Consider the following 16,974-nt stretch of genomic DNA (forward strand, 5'->3'; position numbering starts at 1 on the left):
TTACATTGTGGTGGCCAGAAACACCAGCACACACTCCCTAGTGCACTCAGAATATTGATGTACCAGTCTTTGTAAGAGTCTGGATCCGTTGCTGCCTTCCAATGGATATTGTTAGATGTGGGTACAACAGCAGAAGTCTATGCCGTCATGGACATTAATGTCGGCTACTAGCGAAGCCAATACATTATCAAGCAATGTGACAGGCAAAAGATGAGGCCCTGGGTACTATCAACATTTACCTATTATAGAATTACCAAGAAAAACTTGATATGACTGTAAAAATGATATAATAATTTACCTTAACTTTAAGAGTCTGGAAAAACTGTGAATCGGTTATCTTATAAACTTGAAAAACGCTGTTATTTCGTAAGATTATTTCTTGCATCACCTGAATAATTCGGATGGAAAATCCCCAGTTGTAATTTCATGTTTTAAACCAAGGAATAAAAGAACAATGAATACCTCTTAAATGACAGAAAAATGCACTTAAACACAAATAAAAACAGATATCTTGAAAGTGGTCTAAATTCATTACATATGACAAAAACAATATAAACATTCATGAGATGTTATGAATGTGTGAGAATCTCTTTCCTGTGACAAGGACTCAGTTTACTTATCCTTTAATCTTAATCCTTTAATCTTCATAGGCTCAGTTAAATATGTATGACATACATATTATACAATATCATAGCATCAAACTCATAGTAGAGAAGATAGAAAATAAACTTAACTGATACATTGATTTTCACTACATCAATGCCTATAGCATTTACTGCAGGTGTTTATACTCTTTGTGCATATATGGCTCCATCGCTCCTCCTGCACCTCCTGCTGGTCTGCACTGCCTCTCCTGTAACGCTTTTATCAGATAAGATTTCAATCTTTACCTTTGATGTGGAGCGTGGTCCGAACGCGCAACAATAGCTCATTCTATACTATTGTGAAATGATACGCTTGGCCTGGTTCACAGGTCTGCTTTGGCGCTCAAGACCTCTCACCTTCTTATATTACAGCTCCACACATCACACTTTACGCCTTTGTCTTGCCGCGTTCAGGCATTATTTACAGCATCATCACATGTTTGAGGACTTAAACCAAAAGCATCCCACAGACCCATTTCTCATCGACATGCTGCGGTTGAAAACGGTTTAGACTCTTTTTATCTCTCTGTGTGTGAATGCTATTTGCTCTAAATTCGCGCTCTCAACCTCGTGTTTCGGGGCTGTATATGTGGGGCATGTTGCACTCTGACATTCTCCTGCTATTAGAGAAGGGGGTCATCTCCTCTCCACCGCTGAATGTGACCTTTGTTAAAGGAATTATGGGACACTTTATACAGTGTGATGATGAGCAGAAACAAAAGTCTGGGATTAAGCGGGAAGGAGAGAAACAAACAAGTGAACTCATTAAAAACACAATAGGCCCTTGTGTATTTGTGTGTGTGTGTGTTTTATATTTTATATAAGCAGTCAGTAGGGCTGAGTTTATTTTAAAGGTCCCATGTCATGCTTTTCCGGTTATTACCCGTCCCCTTGTTGTTATGAAGGTTTGTCTGCATGTAAACGGTCTGCAGAGTCAACAACCCTCAAAGTACACCCTATAGCGAGTACAACTCTAACACAGAAAATACCTGTCTATGTTGCCCCAGAACGCCGCGTTGGAGATTTCTCATTTTCCATTGTTTGTTTCCTGGGTTCTGTGACGTGTGAATACCCAAATCAACAACAAATGACCGGATTGGCCGAAATGGACCAATCCGTGGAGCACCTCACACACCAGGATCCCTTGGCTAACTAACAGGGAGTCCCATTGACTTGCATAGAGCTCCCTGAACGCTGGTAATAGACGAGTTGGGATGGCGGAGAAATGCTCTCCGCAGATCCATTCTCACAGCGTTATAAACCTTTTTCTTACTCAATATCAAGCCACACTTATTGTTTTTACTTCGGCTGTGAGTGTTTGTGTGTGCTCAGGATGAGTTTCGCTTGTTCTCGCTGTATCGCCGACACGGAAACCTGTCCGCTCCTCGCAGCAGCTCGCAGCAGCTTGCAGCAGCGGCGAGCAGCAACGAGCCTCGCAACGAGCCTCGCAACGTCCCGACCAATCAGAGCACACTGGGCTCACAGGGAGGGGGGGGCAGGAGCTCCAACAAGCCGTTTAGGACAGAGAGTGAATACCTGGTGAATACACATACTATACAGAGATGCTGGATGAGAAACCAATGTGAGTTTGGAAAATTTCACAATTTAAATCTATTCTAGTAGACCTCAACAATGGAAATATGATCAGTAGAAATGGCCATGACATGGGACCTTTAAGATACAGTACCTGACTTGATACTAAGATAATACTTTGATAATTGTGTAATATTTCTCTACCAAAGTTTTCATTTTAAAAGAAGCCAAAGTTACCAAAAAAGACATGATCTTTTAACACAAACAACCAAACAATTAATAATTAAATGCAGTTTAAATTAATGACGTTACTTTTTCTTTGCGGTGAAAAGTTATCCAAACTAGAATGACTTTGCGGCTAGCATGTATTCTCTTCCTGTTTTTAATGCAGGATGAGTCGTTTTTAGGTATATTTGTGGCACGAAATATCTGAGCTGTTGCTAGGAGATTAGACGATGTTGCTAGGAGACATGCCTTTAACTTCCATGGTGACCTACTGACTGGAGCTCCTCTTAGTTCCGTAAAGCCGTTAAAAGTTGATACAAGATGTCTTTTTAACACTTTTAGCAAGCAATAATGCTAGTGATGAAGGTGCCAAAAGATGTCCCTTTACAAAATTCAACATTAACAACTATTAATGACGTCAAGGTCTTATTAATACTTTTATTTCTTTTTTTATAGATTTTTATAACATTTCGGAAAGCAGTGAAAGAAGAAGTTTCTAAAAAGTGACGTTTGTTTAATCACAACTAAAAGAGCAAAACACAAAGATATGCAACAAATTCTCACATAAGAGAAGTTGGATACAGAAATGTTTGGGCATTTTCGATTGAAGAAATTATTTAAACTATTATCCAAACAAGTTGCATATTGGATTTTATAATTGGTCTATTTTGTTGCTTTTCACATTTTGGCCCTCCAGTATTTCCAGTTTTTAACTTTTAAGTCCTGCCCCGTGGAGAACACTAATTTAACTAATCTCGCTGCTTTTAAAAGTTATTTAATTCCAACAAAATGTTTTTTTCATGTACCCAAAGAAACGATATATGAAATATTTGATACCACCTTATATCAGGCAGTTTTGTTACTCAGAGCTACGGTCACTTTTCAGCTTTACCAAAAAAAGCATTACAAAAGGAAGTATAAATCATACACAGATGACTACCAATAGGTGTCAGAGGAGCAGTCAGCGGTGGTTTTCATCTGTCAACTGCAGACATGGAAAATGACGTCCAAGTGTGTGTTAAATGAGTTGTGACGCACGGCTGGTTGCAGCCCGCAGACCGGGGCAGGAGCCGTAGTTCTGCAAGAGAAAAGGAACAAAACACAAAAACAAACGCCAGTGAAAGAGTGAACCTCCCTGCTCATCATCATCATCATGGCCCCATTCTTCGTCTCTCAATTGCAACTGAATCACCTCGGTCTCATTACAGATTATGGCCTCAACAGAGTGACTCTCCCCTTTCTCTCGCCTCTCTCCACACAGTCCCTCTCTTGATTAACATTTTCTGCTAGGCTTCACACCAAAGGCACAACCTGTGCGCTTTAAAGGCAGGGTGAAAAAAAAGCCATCAAGCGCTGGAGTGGAATCAGATAAGGCTATCAGGCAGGAGGCTTTACCGCCTCGCTTTGTCCTGCTCCTCCACCCGCCCTTGCTTCCTCCCTCAATCTCTCACTCCACTGCACCTTTTGTCCGGCTGATTCCCTGACGGAGTGCTCCCCTCAGCCAGGACCCCCCCGACCTCCACCACTGCACTTTGTATGGGGCTGTTTGTGTGTGTTGGTCTGATGTTGAACTTCCTTACACTCTGATTCTTTCAGCATTTTCTCTTCACCTTAGTATACAATTTAAAATCGAACTTTTAACATTATATGTAATATTTTCAAATCAAAGTCAAAATTCAAGCCAAAGTCAACTTTATTGTCATTCTTCTGCGTGTGAGACAGACAGGCAGATCAAAATGCTGTTTCTCACAATCCCGAGGACTAAAAGTTAAAATATCACATTTTGCCTCCGAACACATGCTTTTCAGACACTGTTTCAAAAGATATCTTATATCAACTCGTATATCTGTATAATATTTCATTTCTTGTCATGTATTTGCTTGATTAAATCAATATTTCTACAGTGGCAAAACATTAAATATAAAAATGGCCCTGTCAGAAAGCAAACGCGAACTTGTCTAATGTCGGCCTGAAACCATTAAATGATTGCCTCGTAATGTGTTGGTACATATTTAATACAAACATATGATGCCAAACAGATTCGTATTGAGCAAGATGAAAGCAAAACAAAATAAGATAACTTTATGAATACTACTGCACAATGTAATGAAGATTCATATGTAGCAGTATCTGTTAATCATACATGTATATGTTATGTGTTTATCAGGTTAGATCCTGATCTGCAAAGTGACCCATGACTAGAAGAAACGTATGAACCAGATCGAAACACATAAATGAAGTTAAATACTGTTAGTGCTGACTTTTGGGAATTTGGCTATTTTACAATGAATTCCCTCAAAGTGAATTTAAGTATATTATGTTAGTAAATGCTCCTCCACCTGTGGAAAAAACGGTAGACTCAAAAGATAATAATGCATCTGTATGTATCCACACACACACACACACACACACACACACACACACACACACACACACACACACACACACACACACACACACACACACACACACACACACACACACACACACACACACACACACACACACTCATACCATGTATACATCACTTCAGGAGACATTGCATTGACTTACATGCATTTCCTGGAGACTTATCCTAACCTTAACCATAACCAACACATGCCTAACCCTTACCCTAACCCTAAACCTAACCAAGTCTTCACCCTAAAATTGATGATTCCCCTTATGGGACCTCCATTTTGTCCCCATAAGGGAGGCGAGTCCCCACAGGTGACTATGTAAACAGATTTAGGTCCCCACAAGTATAGTAATGCTAGGCCACACACACCAAACAAACATTTGAATGGATCTCCAGTATAATATTGAAGTAGAAAAACACTTTTAAAATATAAATGTTTCCATTTCTGTGTTGCTGGCTCACTTTCTCACTTTCCTCCAGATGGCCAGAACCTCAGTTGTAAAAGAGAGAACGTGGATCTATTCACTCTCACATAAGCTTCCATTTCACTTTAGCAAATTGACCGGTGCACTGATCCATCCAGCCACGGTGTGAATGTGTGTTGGTGTCTTTTGAAGAGCTAGGACTTTCAATCTGGTCCCATGCAGGCTGAGCAGGGGCTGCAGATCAGGGTCCTGCAGCCCCTGCTCATCACAGATATTTGCAAACAGATGCGTGAAGCAGACTGCAGGTTTTTTTGTTGATCAACCAAGCTTTAACAAGTCAAGTTGACTAGATGTGAATGTAACATTTTGCATGTGAAAGGACGAGGCCGGGGAAGGCCTGGTTTCGATTAGGCCTAAGCTGATAAATGGCGGATTCAAACAGCCCCCCTGCTATTGGGGAGAAACCCCAAAGGTCCAGGGGTTTAAGTCCAGACTGATATCAACTCTGTGGCTCCTCTTTCTTCTCCAAACCGATGAATAGATTCATTATTCAGTAGACTCATTCTCATCTCCTAAATTGAAGTGGCAGCAGCTTAAAAGCCCCCATTTTCTAACTCCTTTTTTTTCCAAGTCACTTTCCATCCCAAATTTGCCTACTGAAATATTCATGGGTGTGGTTAGCCTCTGTTTGCTCCCCCTTGGGTAATCATTGTTTTTATATCGGACACCTTAATATTCATAATTTGAGCTAAGGAAATCGCCTTTTTGTTTAGCTTGTATATAATAATAGGACATGGAGTCTTTAAAAAGGCAGTAATATGAGATTAGGTACTATTTGATGAACACGTAGGACTGCATCAATTATATTAAAGATCAATTGTTTTGCCAATATTTTTCTCAATTATCTGTTTGGTCAATAAAATGTTTCATATGATGTTTAAAATGGTTGAATATTAGATTGCATAATTGGTCTTTTAGAGCAATTCAGAAGTTCCAGTTTCTTACTTATTATTCACTTTTTCTTTCTGTTCATGCTGTCTTCATTTCCCAGAAGAAATTCCCTTAGAATAAATACTTTTTTCAAGCTCTTGGCCGCTGTGCCTCCATCATCTATTCATCTCAATTTCTTTCTTTATATGAAAAAAAGAAAGACTCAGCAGCCAAGTGCCACTCTGCCCCCCCTTCATCATGGCCAACTGGACGCCTGTGAACCCCTCGCCCTGTATTGTCCACACTCCATGACCCTGGTGTGACCAGAGGAGAGAGATATTGCTCTAATCCACTCCGCACACACAGAGAAGCCTAATTCTGTTACTCAGGCTGGAGCCCACTGTTGTGTATGGTATAAAATGTATTGCACAAATGAAATATTGCTCTTGTGCAGTCAGAAAGTCCAGTTTATATGCATTCCACAAGCTCTAAAGGTTGATCTTTGTCTTCTTCTCTTCTGTTTGCAGTCGACTTTTTGGCAAAGTATTGCATTTTCAGTCAGGAGAAGCTGGCTGAATACAAAAGAGCTTTTGAAGCAGTAAGTGAAAAGGCTTTTAAACCCTTTTTATATGGATATCTTCTTTCACTCACTGTAATGTGTTGCACCCTATTACGAGCAATGAGACTTTCCTCAATGACGAGGATGATAGGGCTTCAACTGACATTTAATTTCAGTATTTTCTTAAATAGAACATTAAGTGTTTGGTGTACTTATTGGATCTTTAATTGAGAAGTTTTATTTTGTATTTCTTTGCAGGAGGACAGTGATGGCGTCGGCTACCTCTCCTGCCTGCAGGTTCTACTTGCTCTTAAAAACATCATCCCACCAGAGCTGCTGTCGGACAAAGAAGAGATCTATGTCTATAGGGTACCGTAGACGCACCGTATAAAAAGAATACATACATTATTATTTTTTTTACAAACTTTTTAATAAATCCATAGTGAACAGATTGTTAAATTCTCTCTATCAAGTTGTTGATCATTTTACATTAAATCATGAACGTTCAATAACGCTTTTGCAAGAGATCTAAGCTTTTATAGGTCATTTACTGCAAATAAATATGAAAGTATAGCCTTTTAAAAGAAAACAAAGTTGCAAAATAACATTTTAAACCACATGATGGAGTCTCTGTAACATAGCAAAGTCAGGATGCGAACATGTCGATGTTGAGAAGGTAAAATGTTTGCTATGGTCACCATCTCAGTGTTGGCATGCTAAAATGACCACATAACCAATGTAGTACATCTTGAGCTGATGGCAACGTGTTCGTTTTGCAGGCCTTTACTTTAGTCTTGAAATTGGAAATATCTTACCGTGCTATAGTGCGCTATAAGTCAAATCAGAGGATCACCGACGTACAGTTAATTACAGATTTGTGTATCAAGTTTCTCGGCAATCTATTAGGACTCAAAACCACACATTTTAACCTTTTGTCTGGGCTAAAGGAAAATGTCAGGGCACCCCCAAATCATCACTCATCATCTGTGGATCATAACATGTCATGGCAATCCATCCCATACCTTTGGAGATGTCTCAGTCTGAACCAAGGTTCTGTTCTTTTTGTCTTAGATCCTGGAGATGGTGGACTTCAGAGTGACAGATGGGCTGGTGGACCTGAGGCTCTTTGCTGTGATTGCGAGCCTGGCACAGAAAATAGCCACCATGGAGTAAGTGACCTTCAGCAGACACACTCTGAACTCCTCAATAAAGCAGGAAGACGAGTCCACGACCTGCCATAAATAAGAATAAGTGTGTGTGTACGCACATTTGTTCCAGCGATTTTGTCGATGTGTGGGGTTCTCCCTCTGATCCTCTTCTCCTTGTGACTTCAAACGTATGACTTCAGAAGTCAAAGTCATGACATTGGATGAGATAATGGCAAATGCCTGAGCACTTAAAATAATGATTTATATCTTTTTTTTTATTGAATATATGTGCTTGCATTTTTTGGGTAGGAGCACTTTCTGGACTCAAAAAGAGTGTGTATCTTTGCATTTTGATACATCTAAAACCCTTTACTCTAAAAAGCAATCCTTTTAAACTTAAAAATGCCTTTATTGTAATAAAAACCATGTTAGACCTAAAGAAGAGCAGATACTTTTGCCATCAAGCTTTAATCAGGGAGTAGTGTTTGAGGTCTATCATGAGTATGCGATAAAAATATAGGCATTTTATTAATTGAGTGCCTTGACATTTTTCGTATGATAAATACATGTGGTTATTAGACTGGCTTTTAGAACAAAATAAACATTTGAGGAGGTATAAAAGCATTTGTGATATTTTCTTGTCAAAACAGTTCATTTTGCAAATATTATACAGATTAATTTATAATGATAATTCTTTGCAGCCCTACATTGAACCCAGTGCAGACAGAAAACATGATTCTCTATAACCCATATGCCGCAGATTCCCACACACATCGCTTTTTTTTTTTTTTTTGCCTGAGGGGGTATAGCTTCCTACAGACAGGAGTGTGTGGAGCCATGCCTGCTCTGGAGGTCTCTGAGGGTCAAAGCCTGCTCCCGAAGCCCTCACCCTGCAGTGAGAGCTCCCTCTCAGCGAGGACGGGGTCAGGGTCATGGGTCCTCTGATTTACGGCCTGCCCTTTGTGTGCCGTATCAGAGGAGGACTGGAGACTGGAGCAGAGAAACCAGGGTGTCTGCTCTCTATGGAGGCAATTATAGTAATGATAATGAATGACCATATTAAACCTCTCTCCACAAAACTCCCTTTTGCAATTTAAATAATAAGAAGATCAGGGTTCATAATGCCGGCTCCTAAACATGGCGAAAACAATAGCATCCTTCTGTCATCTCGTCCCAACTGAACTAAATTGATCCTCTTACCTGCTTCACTTAATCCTGTTGTCTCTAATCCTATTTAAGAAATGAGCTGCAACGGTAGTTACACAATCAGATGTTCTGATCATGTAAGACTTTGAAATCTGAGGAGGTACTTCCTGAATTTCTTCGAATATTTATTTTTCTTCTTCCCATTTTACCTCGCACTAATTGCACCGTTCCCCCCGTCGCTCTCCTCTTTTCTTTTCAACTTTAACTGTCCTCCCCTCTCATGTCTCTAATCTCCCCCGGCCCTCTTGTTGCCTACCTCTCGCCCTTGCTGTTTTGGCCCTTGACTCAGCCCATCTGTCCCTGTGTAGCATTGTGCTCCCCAACAAGTCCACCTCACACAGCGCCACATTCCCTCAGGGCAAGTCACATGACCTGCCAAGAAGCACATTGCCATGCAGGATTCCCAAACGGCATCAGTGGAGCCGTCAGTGTTATTGTCACTGTCCTTAATGCTTGTGTGCTGTGTGAGCGTGCATGCGTGCGCGAGGAGAGTTACTGTAAGCGTCCTCGCTCCGGGAAACTCTCCGGACTAAATTAGTCAGGGAGTGGAGGAGCACTAATGATGGCACTGCTGGACAAAATACTTACATCTCTTACTAAACTGAAAGTAGAACAACTCTGACAACATGTAAAAGTCCACATTTTAAAAGAGGGAGTGAGTCAATCTGCCCAATAGCCACAAAAAAAAGAATGTTTGATTATGTATTATATTTGCACATCTTTACGAACTGCTTGGTAGCCTGTGAAATCCAACAATGAATCAATAACGTTTTATATTAACCTGTTTAACCATATTAACCAATATTTGTTGTTTATGTTTCATGTAACTCATCTCAATCTGAATTTTCAAAATGACTAAATTGATCAAATAAATGTAGTGGAGTTAAAAGTTACAATATGTGCCTCTTAATTTTGTCAGGAGCAGAAGTAAAGACTAGCAGGAAGTCTAAATACTCAAGTACAAGAACTTCAAAATTGTACGTTATTGCGACAATTACATTAATTTAATTTCTCTCCACCTCTGAATGTTGGTGAAAACATGACACAGCAGAAACTAGAGCAGCCCCCCGCCACAGAAACAGTCTGGCAACACGAGTCCCGCTCAAATATATCCCAAAACAACTCTCAATTCTGTCAAGTCAAACTAGGTCAGAATGTGTTTGCATCCCTTCACCCCCCGCAGGTCTGTATACCAGCCCCCCAACGAGGAGAGCGCCAAAATGTTGGGCATTACGTAAGCGAGAAGTCTTCTGTGTCGGCCCCAGCAGGGGGCCAGAGGAGGGCGGGCCAAAGGAAATGGGTTAGGCTGCTATTATCATCCCCTCAGTCCATCAGCGGACCCCAAGCACCTCGTTTACGCTCGCCATTATCACGCCAGTGTCCTTAGCACACCAGCCTTCGGACTCTTTTTCTGCAAACCAAGTGCAATTAATGATCATTAGCTGCCCTGTCTCGCCTCATCCCCGTCAAGCCCCCGCCTGCACCGGGTTGGAGGACATGGGCCAATCACAGTGCAGGGAGCAGTCAGGCGTGCATTGCACTCGTTGGCCTAGCGCTTGGCTATTCTTCCCTCTTGCAGGCCATTGAGCGAGGAGGGGCTCATTAACACCGGGCCCCTCGTTAGAGCCGCGCTGACGGTCGCTGTGCCACACGCTGCAGAGGACAGCTCTGTCCCAACACAATTGGTCGGGTCTCCCTCCAATTATCCCAGTGGACCTACATTTTGTTGGTCTGCCAGTATTCACATTGCACCAGAGTGTGCCCAGGTCCAGATTCCCCTCCCTAAATAAACCTCCACACGATCCCCCACCCACCCTGCTCCAGCACCCCCCAACCACACCCACTGTCCCAAAAACCAGTTTTATCCGTTACTGTGGCGGGGTGTCCACGTGTGCGCTCGTATTGTTTGTCCGCCAGGCCACTGTGAGCAACCACAATGGGCTCAGAACACTTTACCATCACAGAGCTCTGCAAACACAACATTGCACTGGATGACCCGCCAAAAATCACCCGCCACCGCCGAGTGTCCTCAATATGTCTACAGTGAGAGCCAAGTATTCATCAAAAGCCAGTTTGAACCGCACAAGGGACAACATATATTCACCTCCGCTGACCATTCTTGATGTATTCTCTGTCTTCCCCCCACTTTATGAAAATGCAACACTAAATCAGAAGAGCACTTCTTTGGAAACCATGCTCACATGTTAGCAGAAGCAACTTTAGCCAATTGATCACTTTTCTTTCTTATTCCAGTGAGTTTATGCGATCACAAATCACCAACATGGACTTCCGCTCCTTAGAAGTGAGGCTCTTCAAAGCAAAGGTAATGTAAAGGTTTGGCTTAGATTCTCTTGAACTGTTTTACGTGTGCTGAAAATAACTCCCCACCACATGTTTGCACTCTGTTTTCACAAGGTGCACTTGATTACCTTCGCGCAGTATCAGATTAACTCTCCCATGAGTCACATTCACGACACAAACAATGTCTCTGCCTCTCTTTTAAGGCTCCGCAGGTATAATTATAATGTAATAAATACTAGTAAACACTTTGAAGAGCAATTCCAAAGCATGCTTTGTAAAGCTAGCTTTTTTTTCAATGAAAGACACTCAGCCCTCATGCATAGAAATGAGGGAAGCAAGCCAGAGAGAGAAAGAGAGGGGTGCTTTTCCCTTTCATAGATTAGCAAGACACTAATCTCATTAAAGTGCCCAGCAGTGAACATGCCGTCCACTCCGCCCTGCCCTGTAATCAGCCCGGGACACACGGCTGATCTCAGATGGATCGGGACTGGCTAGCAGCTGGCCCAGGCCCGGCCCTCTTTCATGGAAGGAAGTCCTTACCAACTGAAAGGCAGGAGGAACATGAGAATCGGCAAAATGCCAGAAGGATTATTCCCCCTCCCCCAACAATTATCACCTTGACTGCGTTAACAGTGCAAACAGGTGCACTCAAACAAGGCAGGTAATACGAGGCTACCTGAGTCACACACACAAACACACCCACTTGTGCTTAGAGTGAGGCCAATTGACGTTTTTACACTGTTATTTATGAAAATTGTTATTATTATGATGCAGCAACTGTTCCTGTTCCTCCTGGAGGAGCAGCATGGGGACGCTGGAGCTCTGCAGGGCTTCATCAGCACGGAGCAGCTTCTTCTGGAGCTGAAGGCCGGAGGAATCCATCTGGAGCAGGAGGAGGCCATCAGGCTGGAGCTGAAGAGCACACCCCCCCTCGACCTGCTGGACTTCCTGGCCCATCTGCCCCTCTTCATGCTCATCCACAAGTCTGTCATCGCCAACCCTCTCGATGACTACAGCAACCTCTGAGCTCTTTCACTGCAATGCCAGGTATCAGCCTCACTGCCACGATACAATCAGTACTGTACGAACAGAGAGCTTAGATTCAAGGGAATGAATTAGGCACTGTGGTATTATGAAAAAAGCTTCACAACAGCTTCTCCGAACTCTTTCCGACATCCACGATATCTCAGACTTGGAGAAAAGAACTACAGGAATGTCAACAACATGTTGGAAAGATAGCTGCCAATATAAATCCGCCAAGAGCCAAAATAGTCAGCTTTTGACATATCTGATGCCTTTGGAAATAGTGTTATAAATTACTGCAAGCTTGTTAGTGGTTTACAACAAAATAAACTGTAAAAACATTCAAATAAAACGTGTGCTCTTGTTTTAGGCATGGACAAACTGTGTTTTTGGGCCAGCTAGACATTTTAAAGGGGACCTATCATGCAAAATGCACTTTTTGATGTCTTTTATACATAAATATGTGTCAGGGAACTCTCAAAGTGACAGAAAACGAAACCCTCTCTCTTTTCCTCTGTACCCACAGCTTTAAAAAAAAAAAAAAGGGGGGGGGTGCTTGTCACTACCCGATAGGCGATGACTGCAGAAAGGATCAATTTCCATAGACCCCCATGTTAAAATGCCCAACTTTACAGCAGAAATAAACATGTTTACATGCAATACAAATTATTCGGGATATAGTTAGATTCCACCTTCATGATTATGAATTGGTGAGTGAATTTTTTTATAACGCAACCCTTTATTTATATTAGGTCTTAAAGTTTCTGCATAAATTAGGGCATAGTCACTTTGATGAACAGGTACGTGCCTCACTGTCAGCTAACAGCAACTTGTCCACTCTGCTAGGCTACAACGTTAGCTAGTTGTAGTTACTGTACTTGATATATATACAGTTTAGTTTATGATTCAGCCTTGGGTAATACTTTTATAGTCTATCGCTATGACGCCCATAATGTTAAACGGGAGCAAATGTTAAAAGGGGACTGTTCTCGCAGGGCTGCAAAAGAGGGGCTATGAGCAGTGTGAGGCATGGCTACAATGGGGGATCTGTTTGGTATTTTAAGCAAAACACTTCACAGACATGTTTTGTATAGGTATGGCCCTACAATATATGTTTCCAATATAGAATAATAGGTCCACTTTAAATGTACTTAGTTTCACTTATGACTTCCCCAGAAAGCTTGATATTTGCATCATCAATGGGATAATGAGAGATGTGTTTCGAACATTTATCAAGAAAACGCACATAAAGCTGTTTCCTCTTGCCACATTGAGTCTTATATGGCTGTAAAGTGCTGTCTATGGTCCTGAAATGTTCTGCAGCACTGAACAAAGTATTGCATTAGAAACAGCTTTAAATGTGCCACAGAACTATTATATTATTTGCAATAAATAAATGCTGCTTTGGCGGCGAGGTTCATTTCCTGATGCAACAACTGCTTATTGTTCTGCAGTGAACAACAATATTTGAGCCGCTCAGCCTGTTGTTCTCTTCCATCCAACTTAATCAACACTGATGAATGATATTCAATAAGATATTCATCTGAAATAGTTTGAGCCATTGTTTTGCTTCAGCTTTGCCAATTAGATTCGGCCTTTCTCCCCTGCGGTTCGTACACGCTCGACAGACATAGAACATGATGCAGTGTGACAGGCAGCAGAGCAGGATGGTCACATCAGGAGCGTTTTGTACACAACATTTGTCATCATGGAAAAAACCTTCACTAATGTTGAACCTGTTTTTTTATTGACTTTTAAAGGTCCCATGTCATGGCCATTTCTACAGATCATATTTCCATTGTTGAGGTATACTAGAATAGATTTAAATTGTGCAATTTTCCAAAATCACATTGGTTTCTCATACAGCATCTCTGTATAGTACAGTATGTGTATTCACCAGGTATTCACACTCTGTCCTAAACAGCTTGTTGGAGCTCCTGCTGGAAAAAGAGAAATGTCCAACGAGGCGTTCTGGGGCAGGATAGACAGGTATTTTCTGTGTTAGAGTTTTACTCGCTACAGGGTGTACTTTGAGGGTTTGTGACTCTGCAGACCATTTACATGCAGAAAAACCTTCATAACACACAAGGGGATGGGTAATAACCAGAAAAGCATGACATGGGACCTTTAATGTTTATTGTACTGCATGGAACTTACTTTTATGTCAAATGTATCAGAATTAGATTTCTTCATTTATTTCTGGGGAAGTTGGGTTTTGTGACAGTTGTGCCATTTTAAAATATAATAACAAATAGATAGATTAAATAAACTATTATACAATTTAATACAAGCATTTATATAAACATAACATAAGAAGTTAAAGTTAGTATGTTCATTTTAAATAATAAATAAGGTTAAGATATTTCTAAAAACATAAGAAATTAAGTAAAAAGATATATAAATATTACTATCGACTTTGTCTTCAGTCAGCATTTTCTTCCTCATTTTACTTTCACTTTTGAAACACAGGCAATTTGTGTATACTACATAAGGTTATTTATTCTTTTTAAATGACAGTATTAGCTCTGACACAAAAGACGTCTCCAAAGTTTAACATTACTCAAATAGTTTTGTTTGGGCTCTTGAGAACTGACTTTTTGTGTATTTGCGCCATTTATTAACAGCTACATACTTGTACTGCTAAATCTACCACAGAGCTGAAAATGTTGCCCTTAATTTCTTCTTCAAATCTGATACTATTTCTAATGATATAATACAACAACAAAATCTATTTAAAGTGAGTTGTATTGTAAGTCATTGGGAAGCAGGCATAAACATTCCAGTTATGTTTTTGCCTCAAAGAAAGATGTCCACATGTTTGCATACTGATTGGTAGGAATGAAACCCCCCAATAAAAACCTGTTGCCCCCCCTGACCAGAAGCCTTAGTTAGGACTAAGTCAATGTTTACAGTGAATTAGTGCTACAATGCTACATCAGAAACAGCAAACCTTTTTCTACATGTTTAAGTGAAGCATATGAGTTGAACCTGCTAATATGCTAAACATCGTAGTAAAGTATTTTATAATCACATGTATGCATTAACTTTGGTCTAATACACACACAATGTACTTAATTAACTTCTTGACATGTTGTTTGTGATTAGTATTCATTTGTATTTCATTGGCTATTTGTATATTGTCCTTTATTAGAAATGAATTGTTCAATTATCATTTATTTGTTTATCCAAATAAACAAAAGAAATGAAAAATGCCAATGGATTTGAAGTGTGTTATGTTAAAAGCCCGACTAACTGAAAAGGCTTGTCAATCAGAATAGGGAACACAACACAGTATTTTTGATTTAACATGATGAATGTGCTAATCCTAAATATTTAAAGACGTTTTAACATTACCATTCCATAGCTGACGAGCACTTTGGAAACCAGTCATACTTAAAGATTATACAAATCTGGCGATACTTTTGTAAACATGTTCATATCTTAACCAAAATACAATTAATCCCTTTAATGATTTGTATTGCTGTTATTAAATGACTTGGGACAACTATGTTTTAAAAAAAAACATAAGTCTATAGTTTAAATGGAAATTAATAAAATGTGCTAATGTATACTACTCTGACTAGTTCTGCCTCACCTTATTTTTGCACTTTTCAATTTTTCAAGGGACCCCCTTATGGCCCCTTGGTGGTCCATGACATCCTTTGAGAAATCCCTGTACACGCTATCTCTGTGGATGAAATGTAAAATGTTGGTAACATTCCATTTTATGTTTGATTCAATAAGAGTCAAATGTGGAAATTTCGTAATTTTATAAAATATCTAAGTTAAATATTTCAAAACTTTAAAGACCAGCTAAAGTGCTCTGACACACACACACACACACACACACACACACACACACACACACACACACACACACACACACACACACACACACACACACACACACACACACACACACACACACACACACACACACACACACACACACACACACACCCCTTTCCAGGTGGTGAGTTCTTGTGTGTTCAGCCTGCTGTCATGAAGCACACGCCATCAGCCAGTTCAGCTCTGTGTCTCCACTCGACCACCGCACAGACCCATTCACTCATTAGAGCAGACACGCGTCCGCCGGCAGCCTCCGCCCTATACCTGTCAAACTTAGTTTTGCAGAAACACACAAGCTCTACCTCCACATCTGTTGGTGGTCGCAAAAGTGTGGTCATTCCACTGCCATTCCCTTTGTGTAATGTAAAGTATGCTATAAGACGGTTCAATCAAGTTTAAATAAGTTTTAATCAAAGTTTCACTTCATTTGCGAAGTTTGGATGAAAAATAGGCTCATCTATTATCTATATTACTGCTTTGGTGCTTTCTTAAAGTGTATCCTGTTTGTGTGCACGAACTTTATATATCGTGAATTCACTTTATTTATATATATATTTTAATGCAAGGAACAGTTAACGCCCCGTTTAAAGCTGCACCAATCTCTTCGTGGTATGCAGATCAAACTACGAGGACATAAAACTCGACTGAAAGAATTAATAACTTTTTTGAAAGTGATACATTATTTTTGCTAGGATTCTGATACTTTAAAATACCAAATTTAAGAAAAATACGT

At 40.4% G+C, this 16,974-nt stretch overlaps 1 protein-coding gene across 5 annotated transcripts in view; it reads left to right on the top strand.

Moving 5' to 3' along the window:
• Nucleotides 1-15,390, top strand: part of LOC117439237 (uncharacterized) — a 59,685-nt gene extending 44,295 nt beyond the window's left edge. Inside the window, exons 11-17 of one of the 5 annotated variants that reach the window (XR_011642561.1) lie at nt 6,683-6,753; nt 6,973-7,083; nt 7,786-7,883; nt 11,322-11,391; nt 12,144-12,416; nt 14,153-14,198; nt 14,317-15,390. Coding sequence is in view for 3 of the 5 variants with exons in the window: in XM_071201824.1 (XP_071057925.1) it covers nt 6,683-6,753; nt 6,973-7,083; nt 7,786-7,883; nt 11,322-11,391; nt 12,144-12,395 (602 nt within the window). In the remaining 2 variants the exon portion in view is untranslated. Of the gene's footprint in view, nt 1-6,682; nt 6,754-6,972; nt 7,084-7,785; nt 7,884-11,321; nt 11,392-12,143 lie in introns of all 5 variants that reach the window. The other 4 variants (XR_011642559.1, XM_071201824.1, XM_034075063.2 and 1 more) reach the window with 4 other exon arrangements.
• Nucleotides 15,391-16,974: the final 1,584 nt, after the last annotated feature.

Source organism: Pseudochaenichthys georgianus, chromosome 23, assembly GCF_902827115.2.
Source record: "Pseudochaenichthys georgianus chromosome 23, fPseGeo1.2, whole genome shotgun sequence".
NCBI classification, from domain to species: domain Eukaryota; kingdom Metazoa; phylum Chordata; class Actinopteri; order Perciformes; family Channichthyidae; genus Pseudochaenichthys; species Pseudochaenichthys georgianus.